At 46.2% G+C, this 22624-nt stretch overlaps 1 protein-coding gene across 2 annotated transcripts in view; it reads left to right on the forward strand.

The window, feature by feature from the left end:
* The window catches only part of LOC138447651 (keratin, type I cytoskeletal 15-like), a 110132-nt gene that overhangs the window by 81825 nt on the left and 5683 nt on the right, over positions 1-22624 (forward strand). For both annotated transcript variants that reach the window (XR_011259920.1, XM_069603875.1), the window contains exons 4-5: positions 12723-12884; positions 20473-20598. Coding sequence is in view for 1 of the 2 variants with exons in the window: in XM_069603875.1 (XP_069459976.1) it covers positions 12723-12884; positions 20473-20598 (288 nt within the window). In the remaining variant the exon portion in view is untranslated. The remainder of the gene's footprint in view (positions 1-12722; positions 12885-20472; positions 20599-22624) is intronic.

The raw sequence follows: 22624 nt of genomic DNA on the forward strand, positions 1-22624 counted from the left end.
GGTGCTCGTACATGAGAAGTTGGTGGCTAGTCATGTACTAAGGGGAAACGGATCTCCCATTTTGATATCCTCTGCATCACAAACTGAAACTACCCCGTACGCCTCCATACCTGCCGCCACAACTACTCCCGTACCAAAGGCACCACGGCTATCAGTGAGTCCCAATATGGTTTTTGATTCAGCAAACCCAACAGAAGATCCCACACATTCAGATTTCAGTATACATGAAACTTCTCAAACTGGAAACGCTACATTGAATTTTGCCATTAAAATCCTATTAAAACTCTGTGGAACGATGCATGAGGACCTGAAAGCTCAGGGGAGGGTGATCTTAGCCCTACATAAACTCCTAAAAACAACTAACAAAATACCGAGCACCCCCTGTATAGACCGGAGAGGCACACCGACATTAGAAGATCTACATGAAGAATTGGATAGAGTAAACCCAGCCCAGATGGCGGAAAAGATGCCAAATGATCGAGATGAGAAGGGATCAGTGGGAGAACAGGAAGAGGAACCCGAAATAGTGGGTCAATTAAGCAGGAAACAAAAAAGAGTAGCAAATAAAAGGGCAGAGAAAACAAGTAACCCCCCCTCCCCGGAACTCCACTCCTTGCCCCACTCCGGGCAAAAATATTTCCAAAAAAAATATTTCCAAGAAGCAGCGCAAACGTGCGGAGCGTAGGAAAAGAAGATCTGCTCAAACAGTGGGCACTTTGACGAGCTGGCTTATGGAAGAACAACCGGCACACGCAAATCAGAACTTGGCAGTCCAGTCGGTCTCCTCTACTTCATCTGACCCGGACTTATCCCTCAGGAGGCCAGAACCAGTACCCGAGCTGGAACCCATACCGGGCCCACTACAAAAAGGAGAAATCATGGAGGGAAGTGGGAGTGCTGAGCCACCTAAGGTGGACATTAAAAACATGATTATATCCCCTGTTGAGAATGGCAAAACTGGCAAACAGCTGAATCGATCTACACTCTTTGCCTTATTTGCCAAAATACCGTCATTAAGAATCCTAAATTCTGATGACGTGGATTTTGTTGAACCCTCACACAGTAAAGAAGGGAAACATACAACCATCCACTGCTACCTCCCGGAAACTGCTGCTATGATAAGGGCTAATCATTCATCTATTAAATATCTAGGATACGAGTTGGACGTACCTATTATTGAAGAGACGATTGATGAAAACTGCCAAAAATGCAAGTGTGCATGCTCAACTAGCCCTCTAGCATCAAAAATAACAAAAACCACTCAAAGGCTTAGTGATGAGCAAGGTTGGGAATGGCTTCAAGAAAGGCTTGCGCAGAAAAAAAGTGGGTGAACCTCGATAATATCTAGCTGGAATACAAGGGGATTTAGTCACTGGACGAGTGAGGGCCCTGCACGGGAACTACTCTTGGCCAATGACTTATTCTTACTCCAAGAAACGTGGGTAACCTTTGATTTGGAGTTTGATGGATACGTAACTCATCAAAATATGGCCATCAGGGGAGAACGGGGAAGACCGAAAGGGGGACTACTAACTAGTGTCAAAACAGCATACAACCCTAAACTGATCCATCAGGATGGCCCTGGAGGTAATATTCTAGCAATTCAAATAAGTCCACCAGGTGGTTGGGCAGGAAGAAAGGAGGTCCTCATAGTAAATATCTATGATCCACCTGGGGAAGCGATCACTGAAGCATTGGGAGATAAGTTGGACTCTCTGTTAACCACCTGGAGTCTGGGGGAAGAAGGAGCCGCTATCCTTTTGGGAGGTGATATAAATGCGAGATGCCGTGATACAGAAGGGTGTGGGAACTATCCCTTTGTACAGAATATCTGCGAGATACCTACACTGCAGAGTAATAATAAAGGCAAACTATGGCTAGAAATACTTAAGGAATGGAATCTTACCATATTAAATGGACGGACAAGGGGGGATATACCAGGTAAAGATACTTGGTTGGCAGGAAAAAAGCGCTCTGTCCTGGATTATATAGCCACCTCTGAGGGCCTGCTGAATCACGCTCTGCAGTTAAAGGTTACCCTGAATAACTTTAGCGATCATGGCATGTTAACATTAAGTATGGAGGGTGGTGGAGACTTGGCAGAGGGAGGCACATGGAGTGAAATTAGACCTAACGAGTCGGGAAATAAGATCAGATGGTCCCAACGAAATATCGAAAAGATGACATGTATAACCTTCCCAAACGGTATTAACATTAAACAGCTATTGAGGGGAAAGAGTCCGGAAGACATTGAATGTTGGATCACACATCTGACTCACTCATTGTTTAAGGGTATACAGGGCCCAGGATTGAGCTGGAATAGAAGGGGAAAACCATACTTTGATATTAACATAAGAGACCAAAAACGTATTATGCGCCAAGCCTTTAGAAGTATCAGAGCGCATAAAACTACCCAAAGTAATGAAGAGGAGCACAAGGCTGAGATGGCTGCAATAAAAAGAAAATATCAGAGATGGCTTAGAATGTACCGGCAAACTCAAAAAAGAAAACAATGGCAGAATTTTGTAGTAGCTTTATGTAGTCGGAATAGCCGTAGTGTTTGGCAGATACTGGCCCAGGTGGGGGGTGAACAGAAAATGAGAGTTCTCAATCCTATCGCAAGGGGTACGTGGGTAGAATACATCTCTAACAAATTTTATAAAGAGACCATGAACATCACTAATAGCTTGGGGGGGGTGTAAAAATATGGCCCCTCCCCCTTAGCTATAAGATTATAAAACAATGTATTCTGAACATAAAAACATCAAATGCCCCCGGCCCTAATGGCTTAGCTAACGCAGTCTTGAAGAAAGACCCACATAACTGGGCACAACTTTTACTCACCTTGTACTCAAGAATCTGTAGAACTTGTCTGATACCGACTTCCTGGAAAAAATCTATACTAATTCCGATATATAAAAAGGGGGAGCGGACTAAACCTATTAACTACCGGCAACTCTCCATGCTGGATGTTACCAGTAAAATCTTTAATACCCTGGTTCTTAATGAAATAGAAAAGTGGGTTACTGAAAATTGCATTCTAAATTATGCACAAACGGGTTTTAGACCGGGATCTAGCACTACACACAACATCAGGATATTGGACCAATTAATTAATAACACCACGAGCAGTAAAGACTCCACGCTATACATCGCTTTTGTAGACTTTAGTAGCGCCTTTGACTTGGTGATACGGAACATCTTATGGTCTAAATTAAAGGCGTTGGAATGTCCGAAGTGGATTCTAAATATATTAATTGCCTTATATAGCAATACCTCTACCAGGGTGCGCCTTAACGATCAAGGTGATATTACGGATAATATCAATACCAACATGGGAGTTAAGCAAGGTTGCATAACTGCACCCATGCTATATAATATATATATAGCTGACTTGCTAGATCATATGGCTACAAAATCAAATTTCCCCCCGAAATTAGGAAACATTCCTGTAATAGGAATGCTATATGCGGACAATTTGATTCTTCTTGATCGCACGATGTCCGCCATACAGAATATGATGAATGAACTAGGGGAGTATGCCGCCCAGATAGGACTTGTAATTAACGTGGAAAAGACAAAAATAATGACAATAGCACGAAAGGGACCCCATCGTACGGGTATAGATACCAAGGTGGGCAAAATTGAGGTTGTAGAACAATATCCCTACCTGGGCCTGGATTTTAAAGCACCTACAAACTATGATGCCATAATAAAACACAAGACTCGGAGAGCGAAATTACTTACACTCCAGGCGTGTAAATTCGCAAAGGGCACGGCTGGTTTCAGTATGGCTGGTATATTGAAACTCTACCTGCAATGTTTTGTGCCGGCAGTTCTCTATGGCTTGGAGGCTTTGGCCATGCAAGATCTAACCTGGCTAAACACTTTGGAAGGCCACTTCTGGCGTATGGTGCTGGGTCTGGGACCTTTGTGTTCGATACAATATCTTCGCCTAGAACTGGGCCTCATCTCCCTGAGAGGTAGAGCACTCCGGGCTCGAGGTGCTTTCTACCTAAAATCACGCGCAGAGCCCCACTGTAAACTACTCGGCCTGGCAGGAAAAAATTACGAGACAGAAAGGCACCTACGTGGAGCTAATTACAAAGATCTGAATGAAACATTATTTAGGGAAATGGATTGGTCCTATGCAAACCTGAGCAAACTACCATATATCCATCAAAAAAAGGCATTCGAGGACAAGCTGAACAAATGGGACTGGTGTGCAAATTTAGACCACTTGTCCAAATTGAAGGGATATGAGGCGGTTAGATATGTCTCACATAGATACTTAAAAGTACAGCCATATCTGCTACTATGCCCGGCCCCTGAGGTGAGAAACTTCTTGTTAAGATTAAGAATTAATCAGTTGCCTGTATTGACTACCATAGGACCACGACTGAAAATACCTGGGTAGGCCAGGATATGCCGTATCTGTCAGGGGGCAGGAATATTGGAAACCTCTAGACATGTGTTAACCCTGTGCCCTAAATTGGGCCCTATATATATGAATGCATATGTTAAATGGGTCCATAACTATGAGGCAATTATGGAGGATGACTTTTGGTACATGTGTTTAAATACTGAATCTCTTAGTTTGCAGCTGTCTCTTTTTAGAGTATGGACACAAATTATGCCCTTACTATCACCAACACAGGAATAGCAGTAATATGGACATCAATAACAATAAATAATAATAATAATAACAGCAGTAGAATCAGAACGCACCTCTTCTACTGTAATTATGATTATAACTGTGATTCTAATTGTATTGTAGTATACTGTTGAGATATTACGCTGGTCTGTGCTTTTATATTTTATCTCTTTTATACTTGATATATATTTGATACATTTTATATTGCATATATTATTTTATTTTATTTCACTTATTTCCTTTATATTTCTTTAAATATCCTATATTAGTATAAATCTTTATATATATGGATAAGTGATGTATCAATGAATGTGTTTAAAATGTGTTGTGTAAAATCCATTTCTTGGATTATACCACAATAAAGTATTATATATATATTATCTGGTTGACATGGGAGCCTCTGGGGTAGCTCCTCAGCTATTCCATGTCAACAGGCTCAAGCCTTTCCACCGGCGAGCAGAAGTCTCATGTCTCTTGCTAGCTTCAGGGCAAGAAGAGGATGAGAGTGAGCCCTTTCCTGATTTGCTGCATAGCAACCCTCAGGATGGCTCAGTGGAGGGAGTACATCTCTCTCCGGATTTGACAACAGAGCAACAGAGGGCCTGCAGGGCTTTGCTCCAACAGTATGCCTCTCTGTTTTCACTGATGCCAGGCCTTACACCGTGGTGTAGGCATGAAATTGACACTGGTGACAGTGTGCCTGTCAAAAGCAGGTGCTACTGTATGTCAGATACCGTCAAGAACCACATCCAGGCTGAGGTCGCCAAGATGTTGGATCTGGGTGTTAGAACCCTCAACCAGTCCCTGGTCCAGTCCAGTGGTCCTTGTCCCCAAGGCAAATTCCCAGGCGGGTACCAAGGATTGGAGGTTCTGTGTGGACTACCGAGGAGTCAATGCCGTCACCAAGACTGACGCGCACCCATTGCCCAGGGCTGATGAGCTCGTGGACACGATAGGTGCTGCCAAATTTGTGAGCACCTTTGACCTTACCTCAGGCTATTGGCAAATAGCTCTGACGGACCATGCCAAGGAAAAGACGGCCTTCTCAACACCTGAGGGACTCTACCAGTTTAGGGTCATGCCTTTTGGGTTGAAGAATGCCCCTGCCACCTTCCAGAGATTGGTCACCCATGCGCTCAGTGGGCTGGAAGCCTTTTGTGTGGCTTACTTAGACGACATTGCCGTCTACAGTTCCACCTGGGAAGAGCATTTGACACATCTGGATAAGGTGTTGCAGGCCTTGAAAAGGGCTAACCTCACTATCAAGGCCACCAAGTGCCACATAGCTCAGGGGAAAGTTACCTATCTTGGTCATGAGGTAGGAGGGGGTCAAATCCAACCTCTCTCCAGTAAAGTACAGGATGTACAGAACTGGGAGACTCCCACTACTCAAACCCAGGTGAGAGCCTTTTTGGGTCTCACTGGGTACTATCGCAATTTCATGGCGGACTATGGAACCATAGCTGCACCCCTGACAGCTCTAACTTCACCCAAACAGCCTAGGAAGGTTAATTGGACCGAAGACTGTCAGAGGGCCTTTGATGGCTTGAAAGAAAGTCTGTGTAGGGCACCTGTGTTGTGTGCGCCTGACTACAGCCGACCCTTTATCGTCCAGACGGATGCCTGCGACACCGGAATTGGAGCTGTCTTGTCCCAGTTAGATGACAAAGAGAGAGAACATCCTATCATATTCATCAGTAGACAACTCAAGGGTAGAGAACTTAGGTGGGCTACTGTTGAAAAGGAGTGTTTTAGCATAGTTTGGAGCCTTAGGCGTTTTAGGCCCTACCTTACGGGGTCTACCTTCACGGTCCAAACAGATCATAAGCCCCTGAAGTGGCTTATGCAAATGAAGGGTGAGAATCCGAAATTGCTCAGGTGGTCCATTAGCCTGCAAGGGCTAGACTTCACCATAGGGCACAGACCAGGGAAGAGTCAAGATAATGCAGATGGCCTTTCCAGAAGGTATGTTGACCGTCTGGATGAGGGTGTCTATCCCGTGGGACATTAGACACCCTCCACCTCAGTCTGGGGGGGCGACTGTGATGCTGGAAATGCATCAGAGGGACAGGGCCTCTGAATCCTTGTCCTTTACTGCTTTTTATCGTGTGTTCTGTCATGTTTTCTGCCCAGGAGTCCATGTGGCACTCCTGGCAGTGCAGCTCTCTCTTTTGGTTTGGTGAACAGACCCATGGGATACCCTTATGGCACCCATGGGTAGGGGTACAACCCTGTGCCCCTAGTGTATGTTTTTGGGCACCTGTGGGTGGCCCACAGAGCAGGGTATGGGCTGGTGGCAGCTCCATGCTGAATTTGACAGGTGCTCTGGGTGTCCTCCATTTTGGGATACCCAGGCCCTGCCATTGGGATCAGTTGATTCCTGATAGGAAACAAGATGGCCCCTGTGGCCTCTTGCTTTCTATTGCCTGTTACCCTGTTTCCCAAAGTCCTGGGAAGCCCTGACTCTGTCCCTTCCCCCTGACTGGCTGTTGGGTGGAAGTTCCATATATGGTGTTGTTGTGAAGGCCCAGCTAGACTGACTGGAGCCTTCCCAGTGACTGTATGTTGTGGGTACCTCCTGTGGGTGGGACCTGGGTGAATGGAGTGTGTGACCAATATACACTCCTTGTTGTGGTTGTCTGGTTTCTGGCATGAGAGACAAAGACTGAGACAGCCCTGCCCAAAACTGGCCTGAATGCAGTGTGTAGTGTTGAATGGCTGGGTACTTGTCCCAATCCACATTCCTTGTTGTGAGTGTCTGAAAGGGAGGAGTGTGGCCTGAATGCACTGTGTGCCTGATTGGCTGACTGACTGCATGAATGCCCTTCTGTATGATTGGCTGCTGAGTGTGTGCCAGCAGTGTGGATGAGAGACAGAATAGTATATCTGGGGACCTCTCACCACTGGTAGTTGTTCAGAAGCGTTCTGGAGCTGAGTCTCCACTCTAAGAGTAACTGGAACTGCTGATCCTCGACGTCCAGCTGGAAGAAGAAGACTTGCTGCTGCATTTGCTTCGACCGATCCGAAGGCTGCCGAAATCGTCGAAGACTGACCCGAGAGACGACCTGGTAAGGCTCCCTCTTCCCGTGCTCCGAGGGACCATCGAGCACCGCTCCATCTTCGCCGAAGCACCCTGGAAGACAGACCCTCGAAAGGCTGCCGACCCGAGACGGGACCGCCGAGGAGATCGAAGTGAAGCACCCGGACATCGCCGCAGTCGAAGTCCATTGCCATCGACCAGGGTTCGCAGGTTTGTGTAACTGCTGGAGGCCCGTCGAAGTTGTGTTGCCCAGCCGTGGGAACCACTTGACGCCGTGCCGCAGACGACCGGAACCGTCCGCTCCTTGCCTAAGAACATTTGAATCGAAGGACTCCCTCGTCCGCACCGTCGACCGCTTTATACTGCCGGAGAAAGTCGAGGATGAACAACGCGCCGAGGAGAAACCTGCCGGTGGGTTTCCCGCCACCCAAAGACCACAAAGACTCGAACGACTCGACGCCCTTGCGGGGCCCCCGTCTCCACAATCTTTGCAGTCCAGAACAATTATCGTCGAGGTGCCCCGCACGCCTCTGCCTTGCAGGACGCCAACGCTCCGTCGTCGACGAGCACCGCTTGGATCGAAGCTGCCGCCTCATCGACGCCGTTCTACCCTGTTTGTTGTCGGACGTTCGATGCCCCGTGTCTCCCGCTTGAAAGGGAAGGCATTCAAGAAGGGCCGTCGATTCCCCGACGCCGAACGCCAAGTTCCTCGACGGACGTTCGACGCCCCGTGTCTCCCGCTTGAAAGGGAAGGCATTCAAGAAGGGCCGTCGATTCCCCGCCGCCGAAAGCCGAGTTCCTCGACGCCACTCGACGATCCGTGACTCCCGCTTGAAAGGGGGTCGCTCAAGAAGGATCTGTCGACGCCTCTTCGAAGAACTGGACTCCACCAGGTACATTGGGGGGGTAAAAACATTATAGGAGGGAATAAGACTTACAGAACAATATATGGACTGGGCTTGTGCTATATCTTTATTTTACAGGTTGCCCAGGTGGGGGGATCTCCACACAGAACTGTGTCTAGTGGTAGGGGCCAGTATTCTGCCTATTGCTCAACCATCTTATTTTCTCTCCTCTCTCTATTGCTGGTTTCACTCTATTGATCTGTGTGACATTGTTACAGTATTGTTGATGCACTTTAATGAGATCTAATACAAAGGGTGGTACCACTTTAGAATTGTATATATTTGCCATTGTTGATTTTCCTAAGTACAAAGTGAGTTATTATGATAAGTGTACATAACCTTGAATTTTGATTATATAAAGACTGTGTTCTAACCAATACAGTGTGTGGATATTCCTTTGTGGGGGCTTGGGGACTACACTGTACTTAAGAACCAGCCTGCATCACCTCCTGAGAAGCTAGGCCTTGATTGCTCAACCATAGCTACCGAATAGAGAATCTAGACTGGGGTCCTCTGTGCCTCCCCTCTACCATATAGAGAGCAGAAGCACAGATCACCCCCCACCAGTCCTCTCTTTTGACAGTACTTACTTGATCAAGTGGTTAGTGTGGTAACTGTATCTCTAAGAAAGAAGAAGTTACAAGGTGCCATTAAGTTTATGCTTATCTTTGCGTTGCATTCGTAATGTGTTGGTACTGTTTTATCACTGCTTAACTGAATGAGTGCAAAAGCTTACCAATAGGGTTTACCTGCCTTGAATAACATTATGTCATTCTTTAAGTGTGACATTGGGATTTGCTTCCCCTGGTCTGCTTTATAAAGATCTAAAACAGTCTTAGGATGTATGCCTACCTTTAAGTACCTGGAGGCTCCTTTGAAAAGTATATAGGTATTACTTACCTTGATTAGCTGCTGCTCATCTAAACTTGTAACCGTGGCTTGTGCCTCCCTGAATTGCTTGGCTGCTATTCTAAAATAGTTTCATAAATGTACACTGGGTATAAATAGCTATAAGGTAATGGATAGTGTTTTTCTTAAAGTATAATAGGGTTTTGCTTCTCTGATTTGCTTAGTGCATTCTAAAATAGTTATTGAGTGTTCATTCGTATCATTGAGAAGCTTGAGGCCCCTCCAGAAAGTATATCAGTTGCTTTACAAGCTCTGAACTGAGTTCTAAAAAGTAATGTTGCAAGGTGTATACTTGTAACAGGGTTGGTTCATTATGTGATTTCATAACTGAGTGTCACTGCATGACTGACAGGGTCTACTATCCTTGAATTACTGATTGCATTCTAAAAGTATATTTAACCTGGTCTTATTGCCCAAGAATAGTATGTTACTATCCTGAATGTATAACCTTAGGTTTGACTCACCTTGACTTGCTCCTCTAAATAAGGTTATACCTTGGTTTGTATACAATAGGTATTGAGTTGATGTTTATGATTGTGTGCATATGATGCTATAGCACTTACTTACCCAAGAATGATCTTGGTCTACTTGTATTTAAATAAACCCTTTTTTTTTACAATACGTAGTGTTTCAGTGTTTCTTTGGACCATATGTATGCTACAATTTCTTTGTACCAAGCTACAGCCCTCTGTCCCTCCTAAAATAAGCCTGTCTGCTCTGTCCATGCTACCAACATTCACAGGTGGTATAGCCTTATACTAATAGTGGAGCGTTTGTTCTGTTTCAGATGTAAGGTTTTATGAAGCCCTTAGCTGGACTTTAGAAAAGCTGTCCTAACAGCTGCCCACAGGGTGTGTGCCAATAATGCAGTATTTCATAAGAACAGCCATGCCGTCCAACTTTGGTTCCACACCACACAAACAGGCTCTTACTTCCCCTCTTACATTCCCAGTTTGGCTTCTATGCTTCTCCTTACCACTCGTTCTTTGCCAGCTTTAGTGCTCTAAAGTAGCCTTCTGATGGCACAAGTTCTCTACTTCACTAATATGTATGATCCTAGCACTCTAATTTTAGATGACTTGGGCAAGATCTGGCATTTGCCACTCCGTGCTGGTGGGTTTGGTAATGTTAACCAGGCATTTCATGGATGCAGTCATTGGGAGTGTTGTAGACAGGTCGCAGTGTGGGAGATAATCCGGGCATAATCCAGCAAGGCTCGCTAACATTTCAGCCAGTCAGGGCCTTCAGGTTTCCTGGCATGTGACCATCACAAGCAGAAACTGTTTCTCTTTCTTCTGAGCAACACATTCTTCATTTTTCCAGGCCACGTTCCCTCAATTGAAAGCAAGTCCACGGTGTCAAGGTGCTACCACTAAGTATATCAAGTCACTCACTCATAGCGCTCACAATAAAGAGGTCAACCCCAGTTCGGAGGGGCACCTGGAGGCTGAATACATGACACATGCAGGATGAGGAAGTGGTGGAGAGCCATAGGGGTAAACCAATGGTTTTGGTGAAAAGTGTAGGTTAAGACATATTCAGGATAGGGAACAAAGGCTGGAGGAACTAGAGGTTGGCCATATTGCCAATCCGTCAAACCTGATTCTAAGGGTAATGCAAAGGGTCACAGACGAAATACGAATGAAAGCACTCGAGTCCACTGAATAGCTAATCTGCAGAACTAGCCATAAGATAAAGAAGCAGCATGGCAACGCATGATTAGCGCACAAGGATCAGAAAGCCAGGGTTTGGTGGGAGTCCTGGATACCACGGATGGCTGAAGGTGGAGACAAGAGCCCCTGGGGACAGGGGTATGGAATACTATCAAGGTCTTTATACCACAAGTAGAGAAAGCAGTGAGGGGGAGATTCTGTCATTCATGGGTCATGACCCTGTTTACAAATTGAAAAAGCAACAAAGAGGTCACAAATGTTTCAGGGCCTAAAAGATGAGTTCTTACTGGAAATAGGAGAGTTCTCTGCACCTCTACCGTCACTTCATGTTCTAAAGGCTCCGATGTGCCACAGCGAGACCTGGGGAGTGGTTCGCCCTTGGAAATGAATGGATGGGGCAGCCAAATACTGACCCAAACAAATCTCCCCTCTTTACAAATCCCTAGCTGCTACTGCAGGGTCTCCACTGAAGAGGATGAGGTAAAGGTGGGTGTTCCTCTTGGGAGACTCGGATGACGACTGGGAAGAGGAATTACAGTCACCGAGCGAGGCATCCTTGAGTTTCAGAATGCCTTTCCATCAAGCATATTATTTCAGATATAAGCCCTTTAAAGAGGTTCTGCATGAACTCACTAATATAGTGGGACAGACAGTAATCCCAGATCCCAAGCTACCTTTCCTGATACCATGGTAGGACTTGGTTCCTAATAGACACATGACGTTGTCTTTAGCGGCTGTCATAGCCAGACCTGGTATAGCATACTCGGGCAGCAAGACCACCACCGAGCTGTCGGTATGGAGGGAGGGAATATAAAGGGTGACAGTGTGGGATAAAGTGGTTTTCCGCGATATAGCCTGAATACACACACATGTGCCAGGGGTCTATGGATTTATTATCAGCAATAGACAAGTGGACTGAACTCGATTCAGAGGGATGTGGTAGAGGGTTGTAATGTGGGCCTTGGGAAGCTCGATTTGTCTCCTCTATTTGAATGTAGACCAGGGATCTACAACCATCAATTGCCGGATGATTTGGACTACATCTACCATCAGAACTAGCCATTATAGTCTATGCTTAGAGATCATTGGAGCAGTAGTCCGAAACATCTGGAGCCACAAATTGCAGACCCCTGTTGTACATGGTAGGGCATGGATTCTATAATACAAATGGAAAACAATGCAAAGTAGCTCCCCACACACCTCATCGTACTCTGCATACACTTTGACTTTTTCTATGTTGATGATTCTGTATATTGTATGTTTATGCAAATAAACACTTTTAAATTAAAAAAAGGAAATTGACATGTTTCGGCCTTACTAGGCTTCACCAGTGAGTTTAACTTCCCTTGTCATAGCGAGCTCAGGACCCACATCTAGGCAAGTGAAGTTCAGTGCTATCTCATCACTTTGAATGTTTGTTACTGCCTCCCAATCCCAGCTCGCTTTTCGATTGCATTCTTGGTTTCCGGTTGGCGCCCTTCATCCTGCTCTTGCCATCAATTCTTGCTTTCTTTCATGTCTACTGTATCCTGTGCTTGCAGGAGTTGGCGGAAATGCGCTCTCAGATGGAAGGGACCTTGAACGTTGAGGTGGATTCAGCACCTTCGGTGGATCTGAACCGGATTATCGCCAACATGCGCGAAGACTACGAGCGGGTAATTAAGAAGCACAAGCAGGAGGCGGAAGCTTGGTACCAAAGCCAGGTAAGCACGTGGACCTAGAAGCAAGGGGAAGCTGGAGCTTTTTCAGAAAAATATCTGTGTACAAATAACAACCACAAACATGTATTTTTATAAATATGCTGGTATGAATGTATACAAACTTTAGCATTGCACTTTTGAAGAAAAAATCAGGGATAGCAAGGGGCGCTGACTACCAACTTTTCTCTTTTAATTCTCAGATGTTGATGCGATTACATGCGACAACATGAACAACCTCAAGGATAGTATAAGTAGAAAGAGCCCTGGGAAAGTGCAGGGAGCATTACTCTATACTCCAAGACATATAGCCCCAATCCTCATTCTTTATTCTTTTATTTTCTTTGTATTTTGTTTGCTTCTGAAGAACATTGTACTTCAAACAGAGCGCATGAAAGGTCATACAATGGCTGTGGGTGAGTGTGAATGGGTGAGTGTGAATGGGGGCACAGGACAATGGATTGAGCCAGGCGAGGTTCCATGTAGAAGGCAACAAAGGCGGGACTGTGGGTTTTACCAGATCAATGAAAACAGAGATGCGTTATGGCCCTAAGTAGCCAGGTGGTTGGAGATCCAGGGAAGGGGGCAGTGCGGATTGAAAACGAGAGCAGCATAGGGGTATTTAGAGAGAGCAGCAAGTGTTGAGTTAAAACCTAGGAATTGAAGTAAGCAAGAGGAGGTGAGAGAACTTGAAGGACAGGCGTGACTTTTCTGAGATAGGGTGAGGGTTTGATTTACACTTGGCGAGATCAAAAGGGGGGGAGAGGTCAAGTGCATTTCCAGGAATGTGTTTAGGCCAACCAGAGATTGGTGAGAAAGAGTCGAATCAAGTTGGAGTCACTCCGTGTTGGTCATATTAAGGAGGTGAAGTGGTAGATCCATGTCAAGGAAGAAAGAGTGAGGCGAGTCAGGCAGATGGTCAACGACAACGGTCTGGTGTGCAAGATGTTTATTGGCGATATGTTTGAAGGATATGGCTTGAAAGGCAGTAAGTGGAAGAATGTCGGATGCACCTGCCCTGTTAATCATGAGGCCACCTGCACCGCCCGCCCTAATGAGGGAAGTGGGAAAAGGTACAATCGGTGTGTAAGTCCTCAAGCATTGCTTTGGCCTGAGGGCTAAACTAGGGGTTTGGTGATAGCCATTGTGGACCGATGGGGGATTGTGAGGAAATGTGGTAAGGTAGAAAGGAGGTCTTCGTGCACGGAAGACGCATTCTAAAGTCCCAATGTAAATTTAGTGGGGAGAGGAAAAAGCAGATGCGAAAGTGGCGACAATAGGCGTACACGTGATTAGAGTGCGTGGGACTGGAATAATGAGAATGCTGTTTAGGGAGGTGGGATGGACAGGGATAGGAGCATGGAGAGGGGAGGAGTAGTGAGGATTCCATGCAGGATACCATGCACAGATTCCCTGTGTCACACACAGCAAGACGAATATGTAGGGAAGTGATCTGGGAGCTACGGTGGTGGTGTCACAGAGCCAGACATGAGTGGCACAGTCCGGGGCAATTAGGATCATGGTTTTCCTGAACCACCTGATTACTTGAGGAATCACGGGGAGTGGAGGAAACGCGTACAGAAGTGGAAACTTCCAGTCCACCACAAATGCGTCCCCTAGAGCTCCTCTCGGTGGAAATTCCCTTGAGCAGTGCTGTTCGCACTTCCAGTTTACCGCGGTCGCGAACAGATCCACTTGAGGGGTTCCCCAAAGGATGAAGATCTCCAGAAGGAGTTCCTGAGCTAGCTCCCACTTGTGGGAGACTATGCCCTGCCTGCTCAGAGTGTCTGCCGCCGTGTTCTGCTCTCCGGCTAGGTGAACTGCCGATAGAGAGATTCCTTCTTGTATTGCCCAGAACCAGAGCTGCATTGCCTCTCTGCAGAGTGGTAGTGACCCTACACCTCCTCTCTTGTTGAGGTAGTACATGGCCACCATGTTGTCCGTCATTATCAGGACATTCTTTCCCTGTACAGGAAGGCCTTCAGCGCTAGTCTGATTGCCCTCAGCTCCAATAGGTTGATGTGTAGTTTGGACTCCGATGGAGACCAATGACTGCTGATTGTCAGATCGTTGGTATGGGCTCCCCACCCCGTGAGTGAGGCGTTCGTTACTACTGTTATCTCCGGCCAAGGTTGCCAAAAAGATTCTCCCTTGAGGATGTTGTTGTTGCAAGCCCACCATAGTAGATCCTGAGCAACTGCGCTCGGGACTTGCAGAAGATCCGACATACTCCCCAAGAACTGGGACCACTGAGTTCCGAGGCACCATTGAAGGGATCTCATTCTCAACCTGGCCTCTGGCACCAGAAAAATGCAGGATGCCATGAGGCTGAGCAACCTCAGAAAATCGAAGGCCGGCAGATGCTGGGCATTCTGGAACTTTGTTATCATCTGCAGAATGTGGAGAGCTCTCACCTCGGGAGGCGAGGCTTTGCCCAAGGAAGTATCCAAAACTGCTCTGATAAACTAGAGCTTTTGCGATGGTATCATGTGAGACTTCTTGAAATTGAGGGAGAAGCCCAGTTTGTGAATGAAGTGGCAGGTGATCGACAGATGTTCCTGAGCTTGTTCGGGAGAACACGCTCTGATCAACCAATCGTCCAGGTAGGGGTAGACGTGAATCCCCCCTCTCCTGAGACTCGCCGCCACAACCGCCATCAGTTTGGTGAAAACCCTTGGGCGGAGGTCAGCCCAAATGGCAGAACTCGAAACTGAAAGTGAGAACCGCCAACCGCGAACCTCAGGTACTTTCTGTGCTTGGGATGGATTGGCACATGAAAGTAAGCATCCTGAAGGTCCAATGATACCAACCATTCTTGGAGTTGGAGAGCCTGAAGGATCTGAGAAAGGGTTACCATCTTGGATTTGTGCTTCCTGAGGAACTTGTTCAAGTTTCTTAAGTCCAAGATGGGTCTCAATCCTCTGTCCTTCTTTGGAATGAGAAAGTAGAGGGAGTACCAACCCTTGTTCCTCTCCGCTACAGGTACCTGTTCTATTGCACCTTTCTCTAGCAGGGTTAAAATCTACTGCAACAGGAGCGGATCTGGAATTTTGACAGAGCTGGTTCCCGGTGGATGGTCCTGAGGCCTTTTTAGGAAGGGAAGGCAGTAACCTTGAGCTACTGTCTCCAGTGCCCAAGCATCTGAAGTAATGCCCCACCATTCTTTCAGATGCTGAGAGATTTTGTCTCCCACCGGGGTTTTGTGTGATAAGGCCTCAGAGCGATTTGGAGGCAGCTGCAGGAGCGGCTGAGGGCAAAGATGCCATTCCTGAGGCTGGTTTTGCACTTTTTCCTCATCAACCACGAGCAACATTTCTCTTGCCTCTTTGAATGGCCTGTTGGCCTGTCCTCTTCCTCTGCCAAAAGAGGAGTAGTACCGAAAAGAACAATCTCTCCAGGAAGATGAGCCCGAATAAGGTTTCTGAGGCAGTCGCATGGAGGCGCTAAGAGATTTAGCTGCCGCTTTTGAGGTTTGTAGTTTTTCTAAGCTTTCATCAGCTTTACTACCAAACAGCCTCAAGCCATCAAAAGGCATGTGGAGAGGTCGGCCTGCACATCTGGTGCAAACCCCGACTTCCTCAACCACGCAAATCTGCGTAGCACTGTGCTTGCAGCCATGGATCTGCTGATACTATCAGCAGTATCCAGTCCAGACTGGAGACATTCCCCCATTGCCTCCTTTCCGTCTTTGACAATATTCAGGAAGCCTTCCCTTTCCTCGCCTTCCAGAATATGTTCAGCCGCTGCCGAAATGCAGTGCCACAGGGTATGGGTGAACCTGGCCAGGGTACAGGTGACATTAGTTGACTTGAGAGCCATGCTACCTGATGTAAAAACCTTACGGGCCCAAGCATCCACCTTCTTATCCTCTCTATCCGGGGGGATAGATGGATATGCTGTCTGTCTTGAGGAAGTTGCAGCCTGAATAACCAGACTTTCTGGAATGGGATGTCTGCTTAAATAATCAGGATCAGAACTAGAAGTTCTATACTTCTTAGGAAAATTACTATTGACTGCAGAAATAGAATCAGGAACTTCCCAGTTGTTTTCTATCGTTCTTTGAAGTGCCCTATGGAAGGGGAGAACTGGATCTTTCTGGGGGCCCTGATCAAGTATGTCAGTCATATCATCCTGATCAAAAGTGGGTGAGGCTCTACCGCAGCCCATGTATTCCACCACTCTATTCATTAAACTCCTGTACCCTGAATCTGCATGTTCTGCAGGGTCAGGTTTTGCAAACTCCAGCTCAGGTGATGTATCAATGCCACTAGCAGAGTGAAGGGTGTCACACAGGTCTCTCATTTTCGATTCTGAAACAAATTAATTCATCAGGGACCTCTCTAGTACCATATTGTACTCCAAAAGGAGAAACCTCCTCTTCTTCAGAGCCACTTTCTTAAAAAATAGAAGACATAGACTTAAAGAAGTCTGACTTAAGATAAACAAGTAAATCTCCTTTCCTGCTCATGAGTTTGGGTCGAATGAATCAAAGGAACCTTCAATGGTATCGAAGGAATCTTCAAGGACACCGATGATGCCTTGGACAAAGGCGTAGATGACGCTTTTGGCTTCGATGTCGAAGCCGTCCACGCCGATGGCATCGACGAAGTCATCGAGGGTTTCAATGACTTTTGTTTTTTATACGGTGTCAGGGAAACACTCGATTCTCGAGGAATCTTCAACGATTTGATGTCGACTCAAGTCTTACGAGTATACCCATACTAATGGGTTTTACCACAGTAGTTCCTGACTTCCTTGTGTCGTCTGACAGAGCGACAGGGGTCTGGCTCTTTTGAGGCTTCTTTGAGGGGGTTGAGGCCGCATTCTCAAAGACCTCCATCATTTTCCTTCTAAAATCTTCCCATTTTCTTTGGGAATCCGACTTTGTCTGGCATCGTACCAATTCAGTAGATGTATCGGAGGATAAAGAGAGAGATCTATGTCTCCTCTTAACCTTTTTTGAAGAGGAAGATGAAGAGCGTCTCAATCTACTACGAGATCGAGATCTCTTAGAGTGTTTACGACGATCCGATTCTTTTGAATCACTCGACTTCTTATGATTTTTTGACGAGGCCTTCAAGGAGGCCTTAGAAGCTTCCCGCCCCACCGCCAGTTTACCTTTCCTCCGACGAAGGGCCTTCTCCATCATCGACTGACAGGAGCCACAGTCGCTGGTTCGATGGTCTGAATCTAGGCACCAAAGATAAACGCTGTGAGGATCTGTAATCGACATCTTCGATCCGCAGTTGATACATTTTTTGAACCCCGTCTAGGGAGTAGAAGGGGTGGAAGAAGACGACATTTTCAGAAGAAAATGTCGAAGCGCGCCATTCTCGAGAGCGAAGCAATCGGAAAAAGGAACTGAAGCCAACGGGCGTGGCACAAGCTATTTATACTGATGGTGACATCGACACGGTAGGGAGCCCATCGATGGACATCAACACCATGACCTCATGCACAGCGCCCTCTGCCGAGAAACATTTTTTCCGAAGCAGCGAAGCTGGCAGGATACGAATATCATAAAATGAGGAATACGTGGGAGGGCACAATCCATTCGAAGTAAGGGTTTGCGGGGTTCCCTTATGCTGCCTTTGGGGTCGGCGCTGTAGAGCAGGCAACTATCCTCAGTCGCCAGAGGAACCTCCAATAGCCTTGCAAATATGATGTCATCATAGAGGGCACTCGTACATTAACTATCTTTGCCCAGAGGTTTACCCCGTGTACCATACGCTCATGAAGGCCTCACTCTCTCCTTCTGAACATCCTCATTACGCTTTCTCATGATGCTATCCAGTTAGAATTCCACCACCACATTCTCAGTTCATAATCAGTTGAAGACATACATGTTTATTCATTAATCTATATAAGTCCCCATTAAATGTTATTAAAGATACCTATATCTGTAACAGTATGCATTCAACTAGAGCCAACCCAGCCGTTCCGGACAGCTTCACGACCACAGGGAAAAACAGATATCTTGTGGGGTAGGTTGGGGGGAATGTGTTTTATGTAAAACCAGTTATTAAAGAAGCAACCTATTTAACTGTAATAACATTGTAAACTGACTGTTTTCAAAATTGTACAATGCTTATTCCCGATTATTACTTCAAACATTTATTGTAGTCACAAAAAGAAAATTAAACTTGCCTTACTGCAAAAAAACACATTATCAAAACCTAGAATCACCATAGCAATTATTTTCTGATAGGTTATCATTCCAAGATGGACAGTCTGGTACACTCCCATTATCTTTAATTTGACAAATATGTCTGTGATAAAAGGGTTGTATGCTTGATTCACAAAGTGCATAATGTACACTGGCCTTGATGTGCATTTCATTTTTCACCACACTGATCCTAACATTGCCTACATATACAGATTCGGGCAGTCGCAGAATCTGGATATGTGGGTAGAATAGCAGCAACCTCAGTCCCTGTACAGAGGCTCAAGGGCCATCAGGAGAACATGTTTCCACACTCCATGCAAAGGGCTGGCAAAATCTATTAGCCCACTCCCATTGGCAAGGAGATTGTATGAAGGGCGATTACCATTTGCATGGTACCCAACTTTGCGGCAGAGTATGGGGAAGTTTGAAACGTATTTGACATTTACTGCAAACAAACTTTGTTTGCAGTAAAGTGCCACTAAAGGTGCCACTGTGCATGGCTTGCCTTTGGGATGCAGCATTGCACTAAATATGAAGTGTGCTTATGGCGACATGCACCATTTTACAGAAAGCACTGGTAAATGTTTAGTCACCTTTCGCCACAGGCCGAGTGCACTTTTCTTAGGTTGAGTATGTAGGCCAAGGAACTCGTCCTGCAAGTCTAGTGGAATTTTTAAGAGACTGCAAGGCCTGATGCAGAATTGTTAGCTAGGGTCTTGTGCTATGGATGGCTGTGCACAAGCATTGTAAGAGAACTATAAGTATATGGGATGTATATGGTGAAAGCAGAACATTTCTTTATGATGCATATATCGCTTATATAGAGCGAGACAAATGTACGTGCTTTATGCACTGAAAGGATTAATAATTGCTATTTGGCAAAGGCAGTGACAAACACAGATAAATATTGTGTTGATCCATCTGGGCACGTAGACGCGCATAGCCCTGGTACTGTGGGCATGAGATCACTTTGGTCAATTTCATTGCTGTCGAAATGATTGTGGAGAAGGCGTGGGCTTTCAAAAGGGGGGTGTGATTTATAATCACACGTCATGTAATCAGGATGGCTCCTCCCATAGAAGGTAAAGTGTCTCTTCTTTCATGAACTCACTAGAGTTATTTACTCCACGCTTTATACTCAACAATCTCTCTTCACTCGCCTGCTGCAGAGTATGCACATGTCACCTGCATGGCAACCCACTGTACCTCCAGCTGCCATAATGTTATGTCTTTCCATGAAAGGTGCTCCCTGATTGTGGGTCTGGAGTGATCGCTGGTAAGGCATTTCAACATTAAGGGCGCCTTCAGTCTATGCATTTTGATGAATTCTTCAGAACCAGGGTTTCTGCTGCTGTGAGACGCTGCCCAGATGATTTCCTTATACAGTGTTTTACCTGATGCCCCGGTGCGTCTGTGCTCCCCCTGCAGGTGGAAGCCCAGCATGTCGAGGTTGTGAAGACTACACAGGACGTGCAGACATCAAAATCAGAGACCAGAGAACTACAGCAAAAATGCCAGTCCTTGCATGCAGAGCTGGACGCCTTACATTCTGTGGTAATCATCTCTGGGGGTTAGAGGGGTCCAAGAGCACACCAATAAACCTGTGAAGAAGTGGACTGGTCTGTAAAGTTATTGGCGAGTAATCAGGAATGCAGTACCTCTGAAAGGACAGTAAGGCTGCGGAAGAAGCAGTCAGAAGCCTTGGTGGCAGAGTAGTTGACACCTTAACTGGTGGGTTTTGGGTGCATTTATACACGCGTGATTGCTGGGCAGTTTTTTGGGGTGTTTCCTCTGGTGTGTATTTGACACTTTCTTTGGTGGGGTTCAAGTGCAGTAGTGCATGCACTGTCACTGGGGAGGTTTTTTGGTTGTTTCCTCTGGTGGGTAGTTGACACCTTAACCGCTGGGTTTCGGGTGCATTTATGCACGCTCTGTTACTAGGCAGTTTTTGTGGGTTTCCTCTGGTGAGTAGTTGGTGTATTTCTGGTGCATTTATGCATGCACCCTTAGTGGGCAGTTTTTGGGTGTTTCCTCTGGCGGGTTGTTGACGCCTTAAATGGCGGGGTTTTGGTGCATTGATGCATGCACCATTACTGGAAGGTTTTTTGGGTGTTTCATCACGGGGAGTTGACACATGAACTGGTGGGTTGAAGGTGCATTTATGCACGCACCGTTACTGGGTGCATTTATCCACGCACCATCACTGGGATGTTTTTATGGGTGTTTCATATGGCGGGTAGTTGATACATGATCTGGTGGGTTTCGGGAGGATTTATGCAGGCCCCATTACCGGGCAGTTTTGGAGATGTTTTCTCGGGTGGGTATTTGACACATGAATTGGTGAGTTTCGGTGCATTTATTGTGCAGGCCCCATTATTGTGCAGTTTTGGGGGTGTTTCCTCTGGCAGGTAGTTGACATCTTAACTGGTGGATTTTGGATCCATTTATGCATGCACCATTACGGAGCAGTTTTTTGGGGTGTTTTCTCAGGAGTGTGGCATAGGAAGGCAGGCCAAAATGGGGAGGGCCTTGCGGGAGACCCCAGGCAAAGCCACAGTTTTGGGCCAGGGAATTAACAGACCCAGTGAGGATGCATTGTGTAGGCAGAAGGACTGGGTCCCCCTCTGGCAATAACAAGCAGGCTACACCGAATAGTGGGAACACCAATTAATGCAACAAAGTCTTCTGCAGAAAAAATATATTACAGGCATACAAGTAGACTTATTGCCAGCAGAGTATGTTATGCACACTGGATTAGTATGATTGCATGGTGCTGCAGGCACAAAGCTGGGCATTGATGGCAGGCAAACTAGCTGGGCACACATATTTGCATGGGACCCGGGCCCAGGCTCACACCGACTCCCATGATGGACACAACAGGTGGAACTCATTTGTGGCTGGTTGCAGGGCTCACAGAGGCTTGGTGACAGGACAAAGAGGATGGAAATTACAGGCTGTAAAACAAGTGCCCCTTCAAAGCCTACCCACACACCCATGAACAGGGGAACTCGTTTCTGTGCTGTTCCCAGGGCTTGGGGCCAGGAAGAGGTATGAACATTACAGGGTGTGGGACAGGTGGAGTAATGCAGGCCAGATTGTAAGATTGCTGTTACTGGAGAGGGACGTGGTTCACAGGAAGAGATGTAAAGTGCCAACACTAGACTGTAGATTACATTGGCTGTATTTGCTGGTAGATGTTGGTTGGGAACAGGTTTAACAACAGGGGCAACTGGTTCTGGTGGGAATGGAGTCCTGGGGCAGGAGTTGCACACTACTTCCCCCACACATTGCAGGGTACACAGAGTGGACTAAACACAATAGCAGGAACTCAACACACGTCTGCCTAGCAAGACAGGGTCTCAGTCTCTCTTCCCACACACACACACACATGCAATGCTGGAACTAAGTACAGTGAAGCATCAATGCAATAACCAAATACAGGACAAAATACAAACAAAGGAGAACATGCAAGCACTCGACAGAAATAAACCACGAGTATAAACAGCAAAGAAAATGACATTCACATACAGTGCAAGATGGAAAATACATTTGGGAAAAATAAAAGCCACGCAATACATTG

Source organism: Ambystoma mexicanum, chromosome 3q (assembly GCF_040938575.1).
Source record: "Ambystoma mexicanum isolate Mex_15411 chromosome 3q, UKY_AmexF1_1, whole genome shotgun sequence".
Classification (NCBI taxonomy): Eukaryota; Metazoa; Chordata; class Amphibia; order Caudata; family Ambystomatidae; genus Ambystoma; species Ambystoma mexicanum.